General features: G+C 38.7%; 1 protein-coding gene across 1 annotated transcript in view; it reads right to left on the bottom strand.

Moving 5' to 3' along the window:
• Positions 1-6,280: 6,280 nt before the first annotated feature.
• Positions 6,281-18,433, bottom strand: part of RPP30 (ribonuclease P/MRP subunit p30) — a 31,892-nt gene continuing 19,739 nt past the window's right edge. The window contains exons 7-11 of the mRNA XM_004369920.2: positions 12,808-12,924; positions 12,188-12,217; positions 11,737-11,774; positions 11,275-11,354; positions 6,281-6,466 (exon numbers count right to left, since the gene is read on the bottom strand). Of these exons, the coding sequence (XP_004369977.1) occupies positions 6,357-6,466; positions 11,275-11,354; positions 11,737-11,774; positions 12,188-12,217; positions 12,808-12,924 (375 nt within the window). The 3' untranslated portion in view covers positions 6,281-6,356. The remainder of the gene's footprint in view (positions 6,467-11,274; positions 11,355-11,736; positions 11,775-12,187; positions 12,218-12,807; positions 12,925-18,433) is intronic.

Genomic DNA, 18,433 nt, shown 5'->3' with positions numbered 1-18,433 from the left:
CGTCTTAAAAGCTAAGGATGTTAAACCTCTTGGGAATATGAATTGTACATGTATTTCCCTAGTTGTTTGTACTTTTTTCTAACAACATTTTACAGACAAATTAACTAGTTTTTCTGTTTTTTTTTTGCATTGGTGATCATGCCTAGAAAGGTGTTTCTCAACCCAAGACTATAAAATACATATCTATATAAGTATAGAAGCATCAAAAGAAGATGGAAGGAATACACAGATTCACTGTAACAAAAAAAGAATTGGTTGATGTTCAACCATTTCAGGAGGCAGCATATGATCAAGAACCGATAGTACTGAAGGAAGAAGCCCAAGCTGCACTGAAGTCATTGGTGAAAAACAAAGCTCTAGGAATTGACAGAATACCAGTTGAGATGTTTCAACAAATGGGTGCAGCACTGGAGGTGCTCACTCATCTATGCCAAGAAATTTGGGAGACAGCTACCTGGCCAACCGACTGGAAGAGATTGATATTTGTGCCCATTGCAAAGAAAAGTGATCCAACATAATGCAGAAATTATCCAACAATATCATTACTATCACACACAAGTAAAATTTTGCTGAAGATAATTCAAAAGTGGTTGCAGCAGTACATAGACAGGGAGCTGCCAGAAATTCAGGTGGGATTCGGAAGAGGACGTGGAGTGAAAGATAACATTGCTGACGTCAGATGGATCTTGGCTGAAAGCAGAGAATACCAGGAAAATGTTTACCTGTGTGTTATTGACTATCCAAAGGCATTCGACTGTGTGGATCATAACAAATTATGGATAACATTGCAAAGAAGGGGAATTCCAGAACACTTAATTGCACTCATGAGGAACCTATATATAGACCAAAAGCCAGTCGTTCTAACAGAACAAGGGGACACTGCGTGGTTTAAAGTGAGGGAAGGTGTGTGTCAGGGTTGTATCCTTCCACCATACTTATTCATTCTGTATGCTGAGCAAATAATCTGAGAAGCTGGACTACATGAAGAAGAATGTAGCATCAGGATTGGAGGAAGACTCATTAACAACCTGCGTTATGAAGATGACACAACCTTGCTTGCTGAAAGTGAAGAGGACTTGAAGCACTTGGTGATGAAGACCAAAGACCACAACCTTCAGTATGGATTGCACCTCAACATAAAGAAAACAAAAATCCTCACAACTGGACCAATATGCAACATCACAGTAAATGGAGAAAATATTGAAGTTGTCAAGGATTTCATTTTACTTGGATCCATGGAAGCAGCAGTCAAGAAACCAAACGACATATTTTATTGGGCAAATCTGCAGCAAAAGACCTCTTTAAAGTGTTAAAAAGCAAAGATGTCACTTTGAAGACTAAGGTGAACCTGACCCGAGCCACGGTATTTTCAATTGCCTTATATGTATGTGAAAGCTGGACAATGAATAAGGAAGACCGAAGAAGAACTGATGCCTTTGAATTACGGTGTTGGCGAAAAATGTTGAACGTACACCAAGGACTGCCAGAAGAATGAATAAATCTGTCTTGCTAGAATTACACCCAGAACGCTCCTTAGAAGCAAGGATGGCGAGACTTCATCTTCATGTACTTTGGACATGTTATCAGACCAGTCCCTGGAGAAGGACATCATGCTTGACAGAGGGTCAGCGTAAAAGAGGAAGACCCTTAAGGAGATGGATTGACACAGTGGCTGCAACAATGTGCTCAAGCATAGAGCAACGATTGTGAGAATGGTGCAGGATCTGGCAGCATTTCGTTCTGTTGTACATAGGGTCAGTATGAGTCGGAACTGACTCAAGGGCACCTAACAACTAGTTGCCATGGAGTGGATTCTGACTAATAGTGACCCTACAGAACAGAGTAGAACTGTCCCATAGGGTTTCCAAGGAGTAGCTGGTGGATTTGAACTGCTGACCTTTTGGTTAGCAGCCAAGCTCTTAACCACTGCACCACCAGGGCTCCAACAACAATGAACAACATATATATATAACCTACATTTTTCTCTAGTATTTTGCAAGATTGTTTTAAAAAGTAAATATTTTTTCAGTACATATGTATTTTTTATTTTGTTTTAGGTGAAAGTTTACAGAGCAAATTAGTTTCTCATACTTTATACACGTATTGTTTTGTGACATTGCTTGCAATCCCCGCAGTGTGTCAACACTCTCCCCTTCCCCACCCTGGGTTCCTTGTTTTGTCTCATTTTCCTGTCCCTTCCCACCTTTTTATTTTTACTTTTGGGCAGGTGTTGCCCATTTGGTCTCATTTACATAATTGAAAAAATATGTTCCTCACCCGTGTTACTGTTTTATAGACCTGTCTAATCTTTGGCTGGGGGATGAACTTTGGGAATGACTTCAGTTCTGAGTTAAAAAGAGTGTCTGGGGGCCGTAGTCTCAGGGTTCTTCTAGTCTGTTAGGCCAGTACGTCTGGCCATTTTTGTTGTTGTTGTTGAATTTGAATTTTATTCTACATTATTCTTCCCACTGTTTGAGATCCTTTATTGTGATCCCTGTCAGAGCAGTCAGTGGTGGTAGCTGGGCACTATCTAGTTGTTCTGGGCTCAGGCTGGTGGAAGCTATGGTACTTTTGGTCCATTAGTCCTTTGGACTAATATTTCTTTTGTGTCTTTGGTTTTCTTCATTCTCCTTTGCTCCAGCCTGGATGGGACCAGTAGATGCATCTTAGATGGCCACTCGTAAGCTTTTAAGACACCAGACACTATTCACCAAAGTCGGATACAGAGCATTTTATGAACCGTTATGTCAATTGACCTAGATGTACCCCAAGACCATAGTCCTCAGTCCTCAGCCCTCAGCCCAGCAATTTGGTCCCTCAGGGTGTTTGGATGTGTCTATGTAGTTTCTATGACTGCCTTGGTCAAGTTGTGTTGACTTCGCCTGTATTGTGTACTGTCTTTCCCTTCACCAAAGTTAACACTTGTCTACTAGACATTCATTCCCCTCCCCGCCCCTACCCTCCCTCATAACCATCAAAGATCTTTTCTTTGTGTGTAAATCTTGAGTTTAAAAAAATAAGTTCTTATCAACCTGAGTTTACTGTGGTAGGTACTGGATGCGAAATAGATACTTCTTTCCCAAATAATGAAATGGTTGACACTTAGAGGGTACACTGTACGACAGGCTCTGTTCTAAACCCGCCACAAATATTGATCTAATCAACGCAATAATTCCATAGGTAGGGAGAACAGATGAAGGATATGCGGCAGAGTGGTTAAGTAATTCACCCAAGGTCACAGCTAGTAAATACCAGCAGGGTTGGGATGTTAATGCAGGTAGTTTGTCTTCAGTCCATGCACTTAACCGGTTATCTGTACTGCCTCTCCCAAATAGGTAACCAGTTGTCCAAATACCACTTAATGAATAATTCATCATCTTGTTTTATTAACTAGAGTGTTTCATTAATCTTTCTGAATACCTGCACCAATACACTATTTTAGTTACTAGAGGTTTGTACTAATTTTCAGCAATACAAGTCTGTCCCATTATATTTTTCCCTGAAATTTCCTAGCTATTCTTTTTTTCAAATGAACTTTTAATTTTACCAAATCCAAAAAAACTAACAGATAAACAAGTGAACAAAAACATCGGCAGGCATTCTGAGTTTGTTACATTCATAGACTAACTTGGGGAGAAGTGGATTTACAATTTGAGTCTCCTCATCCAAAAAAATACAATGTCTCTCCCCATTATCTCAGTCTTCTTTAATTTGCTTTATTGCTTTCATTTTCTCCATAGAGGTCCCAAACATGTCTTGGTAATTTATGTCTTTGAGAATAGGATCAAACCTGACTTTGCTATTCACTGGTGACCAGCCATCACACCCTCCTGTTTGGAACAACGGGATAGGCATATACTCACAAATTCAAAGCAGGTACAACTGCAAACACGTATCATGCAAGTGTGCATAAACTAAGAAGCACTGGTATTTCTTTTTTTAGTTGCTTCTCTTGAGTTTTCCAAGACATCTGCAAATAACTATTTTATGTTCTTTGTAACGTAACATTAAAATCCTCACGTATACCTGCTGCAATTGAGGCTAGTATATGTCAGTTAATTGAAAAAGTAGATTAAGGAGAGGCATCATAAAAAATTAAACATACATCCCTCGAACATTTGAGTTTAAAATATATAAATTTGCCAATCTTTTAAGGAAGGTCAGTCTTTTCTTGAGCAGGTGGATCCACTGGTGGGAGAGCTGCAGCTGTCTTTGTCGCATTCCAGTTTCTTTAAAGTAGCAAGAGAACTTAGGACTCCAGTGAAGGAATCAGAGTGCAGATTTTTACTGGATCTCCCCCCAGTCTTGGCCATCCTGCTCACACTTGACAACAGTTCTTCTTAACAACCCACCTTTTTCAAACCTTTCGAAAGCATCAACTCAGTTTTCCTGAGAATTCTTTTTTTTCTTATAGTCCATCAATTTTCATAACTTTTAGTTTACCTAATTTATAATACTAAATACCCGTTGCCACGGAGTCAACTTTGACTCACATGGTGACTCCATGTGTCAGAACAGAACTGTGCACCACAGGATTTTTAATGGCTGATTTTTGGAAAGTAGATCGTCAGGCCTTTCTTCCGAGGTGCCTCTGGGTGGACTCGAAACTCCAGACCTTTTGATTAACAGTCAAGTGCATTAACTGTTTACACCGCCCATTACCAAGGGACGCCACAATACCAAATACAACTGGCATAAACAGACTTGTGAATGAATAGCTCACTTTTGGTAAATTCAAAGGGAGTGAGGGCAGAAGCCAAGTGGCACACTAGAAAGTGGCAGACCATTCATCTAGTGGCCATTGGTTTTCCAGAGGGAATGGACACAGTGGGCTAGTCCATCAAATTAGTCAAAAATGTTTTATATTTAGAACCATTGTGCTTAATATATATACGTACGCACAGATATACATACGTGTGAAATAGTCTTCTATTTGTATTTTGCAAGAGTTTTTATTGTTATTTTTAAAATCAGGAATGGATTTTAAATTTTATCAAATGTCTTTCTGGCATGTTTAGACGATTCTGATTTTTCTCATTTCATGTATTAATATGAAAATGTATATACAGCATATTAAAAAGAATGAAATATCCTTAAATTCCTAAAATAAATCTCACCTGGTCAAGGTGTACTATTATTTTAATGGATTCTCTTTACCAATATTTAGGCATTTATATCCGTAAGTGAGATTGGTGTAAAGTTTTTTGATTTTTTAAATTATCTTTTCTCTGACTCAGAACAGTGTTTTCTCATTTAAAACATTTTTTTTGTTCAATTATGCCTCTTGCTCTACTCTTTTATTTTGGAGCCCTTGTATTGATATAACTCCCTGTAGTGAAAGCAGTTTGCGCTTGACTACTAGCCTATAGGTTCACAATTTGAACCTATCCAGCGATGCCATGGAAGAAAAGCCTGGTGATCCACTTCTACAAAGATTACAGCTAAAAAAACTCTATGGCGTTCAGTTCTACTGTGTAACACATGGGATCACCATGAGCTGGATTCAATTTGATGGCAACAGTTTCGTAGCAGTATAGCATAAATGCAGACTTTGTAAAAAAAGGCTACTTCTATCTAACGTGATGATGCTACCAAAAAAAAAAAAGTTATTTCCAAAGCTGGTTAAGCCAAATGCACTGATATTTTTAATACAGTTATTAGGAAAGCCAATACTAGGTTTTCAGGGGTTTCCAACAAAAAGGAAGGAATGCTACTTCAAGGACATCACAGAGGTTGGAAGTAGCAAAGGAAGAGGCCCAGTGTAAGGCATGATCATATGTGCCTCACACAATCCCTCTTGAAGCCTCTACAAATTTGTAACAATTCCTTTTCAGAAGAACTTTGCCTTGATGAGTACATGGTACATGAAAGCGAAGCTTAAAAAGAGCTCCATCAACTAAAGGTCACTTCTTTACTATCAGTTTTCATAGTCCTCAAAATAACCACTTCTTGAATAGTAAGATTAAAAAATAATAAGCCATGTATACCAAGTACAGTAGAAAAGCACGAGTTTTTAACGAAACAAGAAACTTTTGTAAACGGTTTCTTGCAATGTGAAAACATTTTCTTATTCAATTAAATCTGCCAGGATTTATTACTTACACAAAGGACAAGGGAAGTTGTCTCTGATTTTCCCTTAAAGTACAACTAAATTCATTAAGCTGGTAGCCTTTTTTTTTTTCTTTTTAATGTTTCACTGGGTTTTGTTTGTTATTTGAATGGCTTGAATACAACGTTGTTTTTGTAGACTATTGATTTCTAGCTCCAAATTAGAACAGTAAATCATACAACGGTTTTATTTGCAACTATAAAAGGGTAGAGGGGAGCACGGATGGAGACCGACTGCAGGATTCTGTTCAGCCCTCGCACTTGGCTTTCTTGCACGCTGGAAGAGAACTGTCATCCTCTTCTGACGACCGAGGTTTCTTCACTGTGGAAACAATTCCAAAAGCAGTCTTTCTAGTTTCTATAAAACCAACAGGGAAAAATCATAGTGCTTGAAGTTAAAATGTGATTAAAAAAGAGGTGGTTAACAAGTATCATCATATCACTCTGATCTCTAGCACTAGTAAATGGTACAATCATAATGAACTGCTATAGGTGCTGCTGTCAATTACTGTCATTCCCTTTTCTCCCCCCGACATACACATACACATATACCACTACATTACTAACATCTAATTCATTGCTAAGGGTTATCTCAAGGGTAAAACTGCAGGGCAAGGCTACCCCTAAAGGTCTGTCTGTCCCTGGCACTTATTGCAGCCAGAACTCAAGTCATACATGTTGGTGCCCCAGAGGGTTTATGTATGGTAGAAAGACAGACAAACCAGGAGAGCAAGTACAGCACGTACTTTTATTGCTCCCATGGAGGTGTGCGTTTGCCTCATTTTCAGCAGGTACCACATCCGTCTCTCTTACTAGACTACCTCTGAAGAAACCATCACCTTATCGTGCCAACACCCAGCAATGCCTGGTATGTAACAGGTGTTCAATAAATACCTGATGAGTGAATGACTAAATCCAAACTCACACGTTTATGGATCCCTTATACTCTGGTTGACAATGGACAAAGAAAAACAAAAATTATGAATGCTTAGGTCAGGCTGGCAACAGAGTTCAACTTAGCCAACTTCTGGGCCAGACACTGTGTGATATGCAGAGGTATAAGGATGCCTAACAGACAACACCAAGACTTCCTCCTTGGTAAGCGCATAAAGACAAATATAACAGGAACAGAGGCACCTACAAGAATTAATTATCTGAATCAATCAAGGAACACATCATGAAATAGGTGACAACAGGAACAAAGAAGAAGGAAAAAGGGGGAAGTATTCCTTTGCAAAGACAAGGAGAGAGATGTAAGAAGAACCTAGTATTTTCAGAGAACAATACGGCTGATGTGATGGAGGAGTGTGAAAACACTAGGGGGAAATGAAGCTGGAAGGATAAAGGTCAAGTGTCATGAAGAGGGATTCACACTTTGTCCTCAGAAAATGGAAAGGGACTAGGGAGAGAATCATTAGCTAGGAAGGACACAGAATCAAGAACTTGACGAACAAAAGCTTAGTTAAGAGTTATTTCTTATAAAAGTCAATTTCTAAGAGTTAATAAGCATCACCTCATTCATCCTAACTAATCTACCAAGTCTACTAAAACTTTGCCAGTTATTTAAAAAAGCCCTTTAATTTATACAAGGAACAAAAACTGCTCTCAGGGTCACTAAAATGCCAACACAATCAGAGAACTTCAAAATAAATGGAAATAGCCAATGATTTCCATTTCACCAAATGAAAAATATTGCATTGAGAGATGTTTATTCAAAGCATTATGATCCTGAGTAATAGTCTGAAATTCAGCTGAATGAACAAAAAGTATAAAAATTAAATTGTGAAAACCAGCACTTTTTAACAAAACAAAATGCAATGGTTTCAAAATTATTTTAGTTCCATTTCAGAAATGTTACACTATTTATGTCACATGAACATTTACTTCTTAATCTAAGTTGATATAAATAAATGAAAAACCAGAACCTTTATAATTATCAAATAAAGTAAAACTTGTTTAGTGTAAATAAGTCTTTTAAAAATAAATCTATTCCATTCCTGGGTATATACCCAAAAGAATTGAAAGCAGCAACTCAGGCAGGCACATGAACACCAATATTCACTACAGCACTATTCACAATAGCCAAAAGATGGAAACAACACAAATGTCCATCAGCAGATGAATGGATAAACAAAATGTGCTATATATATATATAAATGTGGTATATACATGCATACAATTTAGCTTTCATGAGAAATGAAATTCCACTATATGAACTTCGAAAACATTATGCTAAGTGAAATAGGCTAGACACAATAGGACAAATATTTTATGATTCCACTTACATGAAATACCTAGAATAGGCAAATCCATCAAGACAAAAGATTAGTGGTTACTAGGTGATGGAAACCCCGGTGACATAGTGGTTGAGAGCTACAGCTGCTAACCAAAATGTTGGCAGTTTGAACCCAAACGGCGCTCCTTGGAAACTCTACGGGGCAGTTCTACTCTGTCCTATAGAGTCGCTGTGAGTTGGAACTGACTTGATGGCAACAGGTTAGGTGCTGAGGGGAGGGGCAGATAGGGAGTTTAAAAGAAAAAACAAAGTGAAACAACAACAAAACCATTCAGGAATATCAGCAAGTGAAAAAGTAAGATGCAGAATGCCACTGTGACAAAAAGATTTTTTTTTTTGTAATAACAAGGAGTTACATTTGTGTAGGGCTTTGCTTTACGATGTGTTTTCACATATAGTATTTCACTTAATCATACCGCTAAGGAAAATCTGCAACTGCCTCTACCCACACTACCCATTGCCGATGAGTCGATTCCGATTTATAGTGACTCCATGTGACAGAGAACTACTACTCCATAGGGTTTTCTAGGCTGTAATCTTTACGGGGAGCAGATTGCCTTGTCCTTCTCCTGTTGAGCCGCTGGGTGGATTTGAACCACCAACCTTTCTGATAGCAGCTGAGTGCTTAACGCTGCACCACCAGGGCTCCTTATTTAGTAGTACACGATTTTGTTCATGAGAGGTCAAGGTAGGTGTCCCCAGTAGGTCCATCTTGGTCCACTGGCTGACTGAGGAACCAAACTCATCAATCATAAGCCAAATTCTCTGACTTTGAACTTCTTCCTCTCTACCTTCCTATAACCTCCTCAGCATCGCTATTCACTGGCTTCTGGAACTCCACAGACCCCATCTAATTCTGATTTCCCTGAGGCAAGCCTTCCAGTGCTGAAAGCCAGCTATTATGTGTCCCAAGTCTTCTGTTGTCCAGGTTGGACACTTGGAAAACATGTACTGCTTTCAACAATCCCTCACATGATAAGGTTTCCAGACTCTTTAAGAATCTATTAACCATCTTCTGGAAGTGCTCCAGTGCACTGCTGTCCTTAAATGCAGCACTCAGAACTATACAGATGCCAGTTGGGACTTCATTAGAGTAAAGTATAATAATGAGAATCTCAACCCTCTTGCCTCAGAGTCCTTTATTTCTTATACTGTAACCTAAGACTGAATTAGCAATCTTAGGAACTGTCTCATACTGATCCCTCAGTCAACTAAAGCCTGAGTAACTGTATAATTCATCATTTGTATTGGGATGCTTTTCGGTGTTCAATAATCCTGCAGGAACAACAGGCATAAACTAGGACTGTCATGGGCACACTGGGGCAAATGGTAATGTTACCTAAAGCCCACAAGTCTTTTTAGTTGAGCTTCTATAAAAAGCCTGGCTTTATATAACCAGTGCTGAGTAGTTGAGTTTTTAAAGTTATGTGCAGAACCTCTTATTTTTCACTACTACTTTTTTTTTTTTTTTTCCTGTTTTAGTTTCCTTTTCTTGTTTAATCTACTTTGGAATACCAATTGTTATCCAAATTTTGACGATTCCTTATATTCATTTAAAACAGATAAAATAATGGCAGAACTGCCAAAGCATGAATCAACTATTCTTTAATTTCAAGAACATCTTGATAAAAATCCCAACTAATGTGGTCATTTCCGGAGCTTATGCAATGGGGTGTAGGCTACATAGTAACAATCTCAAACTAAAAATGTTGAAACCAAAAGCAAAATTATCTAATTCATGGTAAGCCAATACAGTAAGCAGTTCTCCCAAATGGAAATCAGATCATTAAAATGCAGACACAACATACAAAGTCTTAAAAAAACCTACCTATTCATATGCTAAATAACTTAGTTATATTCAGCAATGTACTGTGTATGAGTGAGAATGTACTAGAAGGCAATGGATTCTGAAGTTTACAACACATCTGGGTGATAGCAATTAAATTACTTCTTCACCAGTACCATTGGCTCATAAAAATTACAAAGAGAATGAAGATAAAACAGCAGATCAAATGTGTAGGTTTTCTGTTTTTTAATAAAGCTTCACTTTTATTTTCCAAAGTCTCAATATATTAAATACTTCTAGTTCAATTTTTATCATCTGGTGGCGCACTGGTTAAAAGCTATGGCTGCTAACCGAAAGGTCAGCAGTTCGAATCCACCAGCCGCTCCTTGGAAACCCTATGGGGTAGCTCTAGTGTATCCTATAGGGTCGCTATGAGTTGGAATCCACTTGAGGGCAACGGGTTTGGGTTTGGTTTTTTGGATGAGTAAGAAATTCAGTGGGTTCAAGTAGTGGAATTAAGGCTAAGAGGCAGATAAATGTAAAATAAAATGTGAGTTAAAAATGTACAATCTGTACATTCTTGACCATGTAAACAGGAAAAAGAGTCATGATGAGAATAATAAATGCAAAAAGTTATGGTCGGAGTTTGTTGGGTTATAAAAATGTATTTGCTGTTTTTGTTTTCCTAATAAATGGCTGACCATATATCTTTAACATTTCAGTTCTCTAAGACAGTGATTTTCACAGGGAAAGCACGCTCCTCTGGAGAGGAGGGACAAGGATAGGAGATTAGAAGCCTCTCAAAACATGGGCCAGGGCACAAATCTATCTATAGCTTAAAGGACTACATTCAATACTCATTTCTGTAACACAAACTACATTCATTCCACCAACGATGAAGCATAAAGCCTGACATGAAGGGTGAGAAAGTAATGAGGGATATGGTTAAACAGGTTGAGAAAAGATGAGCCAAAAAGGACTCTGGAGGACACAGCAATAAAAGTAGGTATGGTTCAATTGTTTGATTAAAAATGACTTGCTTCAAACATGAACCTTTGACGTTTTCATTGGAAGAACTGCTCACCTCCGTGGAGAAGCGTTGCTCTGCAGTTGGTGGACACCGCAGCCTTAGCGTCACTTTCAGACAGCCCAAACAGCAACCCTCTGGTGGGGTCATTAAAGACTTCAACCCAGACTCAGCCAAGGACACGAGACTAACACAAACATAACTAAAAATGCCAGCTCACCTAGTCGAACTGAGAGAGAGACTTTACTTCTATAACAGTTCTTAGCCCAACTAGAACATGCATCTAAGAAGAGATTTATTTAAGTTTTTATAGTATAGAGTCCCTCACTCCTCTTTTCCCATCTCACCCTTAATCCAGAAAACAGAAAGAGTTGCTCTCCATGAGCTGATGTAGTTTTTTTTTTTTTACAGCTATTAATCAGTAAACTTACAGTAAGATGTTGAGAAAAATATTTTAACTATAATACCACTTTGAACTCCAAATTTCCTAAAAGAAAATTTCAACTCAGAAAAGGATACAAGTTTGCCACATCATATGGGCCTCTTATTTCTAAAGGCTAAAATAAAATGAACAAAAAATAGATATGAGAGGACAAGTTATTCATAACACTTCAATGACTTCATTTGGAGTAAATTAACAGGATACTTAAATATCCAAAAATAAGAAAGTCAACTGCAGAATTTTTAAGTCATTATAATCCTAATGGGTATCTCAAGTTTTTGAAAATATAAAAGAACCTTGAAAAGCATTTTGTAACAGTATAAAGGAAAAATCATTTGCATAAACAAAGCTTCAAACCCGAATGGAATGGGGAGATATTTCACTCTCCAGCAACGACAGTGAACAAATGCACAGTTAAAAATGCAAACATGCAATAAATATTCATTACATTGCTATTTTCTTTTCTAGAAAATTTTCAAAGTTTTCTAAGTTGAAAAACAAAAACAAAGTACTTAATGCCAGACTTACCCCTTCTGCAGCACTAGATATAATTATGTTCTATAAAATAGAAAGTGATCAATATTAATCTTATATAAATATAAAAAAAAAAAACAAAAAAAACTGCAGTCTTATCATACGAATACCCAGCAATCACACTTTAACATTTAAGACCCAAATACCAAATTCTTTTTAAAGATAAGGTAAATAACTACAGTGAAAGAATGACAGATCACATGTCAAACTAAAGGCAGCCTTTAATAATAACAAATTAGAACAGCTTTCTCAATAGGTCTTAGAAAAGATGAATTAGTTAAAAAAAAAACTAGTTTAAAAGGTCACGTAACTTTAATTCAACTCAATGGTGATAAACAGTTGTTATCTAGACTATTTATACTCTTCACAGTAGTAAAGTGCAAATTCCTTATTGAAAGATAAGGGTTTTCCAGAATCTTTCCTCCCCTTACATTATTCTTCCCTCAATATTTTTGTTTCCCTTAAAATTTGCAGAGCTCATCAACATGGGAGAATTTGTTTCTGTGCCTTGAGACCTTTCTGCTTTAAGAACAAGGATTCAATCTGAAATTCCAGTGTATTAATAATAATAAACGGCTAGGTTTGAAAAACATGCTAAAATGATGGAACCATACCTTTCCTTTGCAGATCTGCATCAAATTGAGGGCATTGCAAATTGTGTACCTTCTCATTGTGGAGTCTTTGATGGCAGGGCTGTAGACAAGTTCGAAGCCCAAGCCTCGGTCAATTGCCTTTATGGGAAATAAAGAAAATAAACTGTCAAGGATAAACACACACTGTCCAACCTTATTTTCACTAAATTCCCCCTGCCTCGCCCCCTCACTGCTCCATCTCCTGCTTGTCAAGGTACGGCCTTAAACAAAGGTGGATTCATGCCCAACTGGCACCATCCACCAGGCAAAGAAAACAGATCTGTGGCCCTATCTGGCCAACAGAGTTGATCTTATCTGTGGGGAAGACGACCTTATATAAACAGGAATTATGATGAGGCTAAGGACAGCAAAGTCCCAGTAGGGTGGCGAAGGGGCTACTGCTCCATAAACTAGCAAAAGGAAAACAGAGTTGCTCCATATGCTTAGGGTAAACTGAGTGCAGCGCAAACACAATAAACCAAGTCATTTGATCCAAGAATGAAAAAAGAGACAAGTTGTAAAAAACCCGAAGAATGGATGTAGGGAAAGTGTCTCAGGTAAGTCACGTATTACTACGAATATGCTGAATAAAGGAATAATAATAACAGCCACCATTAATTAAGAGCTGACTCTGCGCCTGGAACAGTGTTGAGTCTTAGGCATTACTGAACCCTTATAATACGTTTAAAAGGATACCTTGAAAAGGCACTGTGGCAGAGACTGCTGATTGCCCTCAATATCAGTTCTCCCCTTTTCCTTCAGTAATTGTCGTTGTTGTTGTTTGTTGTAGTTGAGTTGACCCTGATTCATGGCGACCCCATGCGTGCAGACTAGAACTACTCCATAGGGTTTTCAAGGCTCTGACCTTTCTGGAAGCAGACTGTCTTCCAAGGAGCCTCCGGCAGATTGGAACCGCCAACCTTTTGGCTAGTAGTTGAGGGCTTAACCGTTTGCGCCACCCAGGGACTCCTTTTCTTTAGTAATAGAGCCCTTGATTTCCATCTGGGAAAAGATGGAAGCAACCTGGGCCCTTGACAACTCTGCTCAGCTCACAACATGAGATTGACCATTTACATGTAAAAAAAAAAAATCTTATCTAAGATACTCTTAATAGGTAGGCATCAGTGTTGGCATCTTATAAGTAATAGCCTGGAAGGGGTGGAAATGAAATTGAAATCAGGTGGGTCTCAACCATTAAAGTATTTAGCTTCCTTAATGAACAACTCAGTTATCTGCATTCATTCACAACAGATGTGTTTTAGGCCCCCTGTGGCCCCGGTGGCACAGTGGTTAAGAGCTTGGCTGCTAACCAAAAAGGCTGGCAGTTTGAACCCACCAACTGCTTCCTGGAAATCCTACGGTAGTCCTACTCTGTCCTATTGGGTCGCTATGGTCGGAATCAACTCAACAGCAACAGGTTGGGATATGTACGGGAATGGTGAGCTTTGGCTCAGCATTCTAAGAGCTTACCTTCTTAGAGTTTACAGTTCAGTGGGGGATGGGTAAGGGAGGAATTAAGTACTTAAATAGGAGGAGAAGGAGCATTTTCAGACAAAGGAAAAGGCTCTGTGTTTGGAAGGAGCATGCATAGCACGTACAGAAGGCCAGAGGCCGGAGAAGAGAGAACAAGGGGAAGCTCTGTGGTGGGAGCCAATGGCTAAAGAAGATGGGAAGGGGCAACTGTGCAGGGCTCAAGAGCTGGTGACAAGGATAATCCTAACAGCAATGGGAAACATCTGAAGGACTTTAGCATGGAGGTGGTAAGTAGCGTCACATTGCAAAGGTCACTTGAGTGCAATGATCTTCTGAATGAACAAAGAAAGGAAGATGAGGCACAGACCAGGCATTATGGCCCAACTCTCTGCCTAGTAAATGAGATTCTATTACCCAGAGGGGGACAAGTTGGGATTGCTGCAGGTCTACTCCTGAGCGTTTAGGGGGAATAGAATTGCTTGCCTTCTTCCAGAACTGTAAGTCCATCTTGATTTAATTCAGGTGTACCTGGCAGCCCCCTCTACAATCCCTTCCTGAACATAGATTTTCTTTCTTCCATCCCCTAATTCTTCTTTTTCCTTAACTTTTCCTCCTGCCTTACAGCTCCTACATTTTTAGACTTTCTTGTTGTTGTTAGGTGCTATAGAGTCAATTCCAACTCACATGTACAACAGAGCAAAACAGTGTCAGGTCCTGTGCCACCCTCACAATTGTTGCTATGCTTGAATACATTGTTGCAGCCACTGTGTCAATCCATCTTGTTGAGGGTCTCCCTCTTTTTCGCTGACCCTCTACTTTACCAAGCATGATATCCTTTCCCAGGGACTGGTCCCTCCTGATAACAAGTCCAAAGTACGTGAGACAAAGTCTCGCCATCCTTGCTTCTAAGGAGCATTCCGGCTGTACTTCTACCAAGACAGATTTATTCGTTCTTCTGGCAGTCCATGGTGTATTCAATATTCTTCACCAACACCATAATTCCAATGCATCAATTCTTCTTTGGTCTTCCTTATTCACTGTCCAGCTTTTACATGCATATGAGGTGACTGAAAACACCATGGCCTGAGATAGGTGCACCTTAGTCCTCAAAAGACTTTCCTACATAGCTGTTACCGGCTTAGTTAGAATTTTAATGCTATTTCTACACAGCAACCTTCCCTTCTCCCCTTTTTATCAACTCTTTCCCACCTCTAATTCTCTGACTTGTGCTATTTCTGGTAATGACATTTAGTATGATACTCTCTGTGCAATAGTTAAATGTATATTTCATTCTTCCCATCTTAGCTTGTACACTTTTTGAAGCTGGTATCAGGATACCTCCTTGAAATATACAATCATCTTTTATACAACAAGCGTTTAATATATTTATATTCTGAGTGAATAAATAACAGCTTATGGAAGGAAGATCATGTGATAATGCTGTTCACTATGGATTATCCACCATAAAAGGAAAAAGGGTGAATTTGAAAATATCCCTTTAGCCATATTTTCAACTATCTCGCTGGCTATTTCTCTTACCAAAGCTGCTAAATAGTAAAAGAGGCTGACTTAAATTTATCTTCCTCATCCTTTCAGTTGTTGAACTAAAACACAAGGCAGTAGAAGGGAGAAGGGAAATAAAAGCTGTGGACAGACCAGGTCCCAAAATATTCCTAGTTAAGAGAATCTAAATTTCTAGCCACTTGTAGGGGTCAGATCAAAATTCAAACCCCTTTTGAGAAGAAAACCAAAAACCTGGTGCCATTGAGTCAATTCTGACTCATAGTGGGGGAGAGGAGGGAGAAAAATTACAATTGTCAACTTATTTTTTAAGAAAAAAGTGAACGATTTTGATCTGTGGTACATTAATCAAGTTCACTTTCACACTGCTAAGAAAATGGAAACACAGAAATTAAAAGTAATGTGTTACTGAAGGTTGCAAAAAGTTCTTTCCTAACACCTTATTACAAATTTTTATGGACTCAATACCTCGGCTCCTGCTTCTTAAGACCATTTTAATGCAAATTACCTTAAGCTCATCAAATGATTGTTCCTAAGAACCTCTTCATAAACAGGGACAGTGCCTGCCTGATTGGCTTTTGTTTGCATCTCTGACCAAAGGCTCTGGAATGGGCAGATGACAGGATTTCAATGCTAATGAGAAATAACAGTTATAAAAATGTTGCAAACCAAGAGCAGGTGTGCGACACTTGAATCAAGAGACACTGATGATAAAATTTCAAGGGCGAAGCAAAGCTTTAGAGAAAAGAAAAAGAAAGTAAAAAAATGAGGAGATGATTACTGACAAAATATACCTACTCCCTTTAATTTCATAAAAACTGGTTCTTTACTGAATTCAAAACTATGACACCCTTTTGGAGTATCTTTTTTTCCCCTTGAATATGTAAGTTCGTACGATTCGTAAATCAAAACAATGTAAGAACACATTTTTTATTTTTTTTGGAAAAATCAAAGAGAAGGTAATAAAGATATATTCTGCTTTAAGAGACTCCTTCACAAAACTTGGATTCATAAAGCTCATGTTTTAAAGTATGAAATTATTCTGTGCTTAACAAAGAGCTCTGCTATAAAGTAACTTTAAATATAGCATTTCCCAGTGTGGGAAATGACAGTAGATTTGGAATCAGAGGGCTTGAATCCAAATACCAAGTCAACCCTTTGGGAGAGATGTGTAAGTATGTGTGAGCCACAAACTACCTGAGTCTCAATGCTCTTACCTGCATAATGCAGACAATTAACACGTACCCCACTCCAAAGCTGCTGAGCTACAGCAGGTGTGAAAGTGCTAAACTGTAAAGTGATACATAATTAGAAGTCACTTGATTATCCAAGAGGAGGAGTGACGCCCAGCTTTTTAGAAACACATCTATCCCATGATAGAGTTGTGATTCCTGTACAAGTACCTAGGCCGTAGAAGAATGTTCTAGATTTTACAGGAGAGTATGTAATAACAATTATGGTGCCCAATGCATGTGGTGAAGATGACAAAAGGGACAAGAGCTGTAAGATATGTAAGTGGAGTGACGATTTGCTATGTTCTAGCTCCTGGGCCCTCCTTCAAACTCCCCTTTTACGCCTATAATCCTCAGATGGTTTCTGGCCTACAGGTAAAAGACTAATTAACTGCCTATCTTAACACTCCTGCTTTTCATCACAAGAAAAGGTGAAAAACCTATACAAGTTAAGAAGATCTGTGCCGCTTTCTCACGTGCCCAATAAAGTGATCCTAAAAAAGCCAGACTAACAACTTCACGGGGCTGAAGACCAGTTTATCCTCAAGGTCGAGGGAGCATGCAAGAACCAAGACTTGAGACTGAACTGTTAACCCACAATCACTATATGTTCAGTGCTTTAAGCTCAGTGAACGTATTTCCATACTTCAACATAAACATGTAGCTCCATATCCAGATTAAATATTATGTTACAAATAATACATACATTCCTATACAACTATTATTTACCCTGAACAATAAGCTGGACACCTTTTATTGTATGTTTCCAAGTTTCTGTTACACAAAAAATAGGTGAATAAATCAGCAGGGACTTTTCTGCTTCCTGACCAATTCACACTGCAGCCTACTTCTACACTAGATGAAGACTAAAAATATTCTTGTTCAGCCTTTTCTCCCACTCCATCATCTAGTTTTTATTAAATAACATATGTAAAATGTTCACACCAGGGGGGGAAAAAAAAAAGCACACACTGTGCTAAATACTGCATATCCTTCTCAGCTGTCAATTTTTACTTTCCAGAATTCTTAAGAAATGTAGGAATTAAGCCAAAAATATCCAGCAAACAACAGCAGTTTTCCGGAACTTAGAGATGGAATCACAGGGGTGGGCTGTCCTGGTGCTGCAGCCTTGAGTGCCACTCTCCTCCTCATGCTGCCAGAGTGCCCGACTGCCCCCCTGCATGCAACTCCTGCCGAATGCTGATCACCAGCTAATGATGAATCGCAAGCAGAATCTGCCAGGGTCCCCAAACTGTACACTGACAGGCTAAGACAGATGCCCATCATTCAAAAAACAAATTTTAAGGAGACTCATTATGGGCAGAAGAGCCCTGCTGGAGCAATGGTTAAGCGCTTGGCTGCTAACCGAAAGGTAGGCAGGT

Source organism: Trichechus manatus, unplaced genomic scaffold, assembly GCF_000243295.1.
Source record: "Trichechus manatus latirostris isolate Lorelei unplaced genomic scaffold, TriManLat1.0 scaffold00007, whole genome shotgun sequence".
In the NCBI taxonomy this organism is placed as follows: Eukaryota; Metazoa; Chordata; class Mammalia; order Sirenia; family Trichechidae; genus Trichechus; species Trichechus manatus.
The sequence above is the reverse complement of the archived record's forward strand: the minus strand, read 5'-3'. Positions and strand labels throughout refer to the sequence as shown.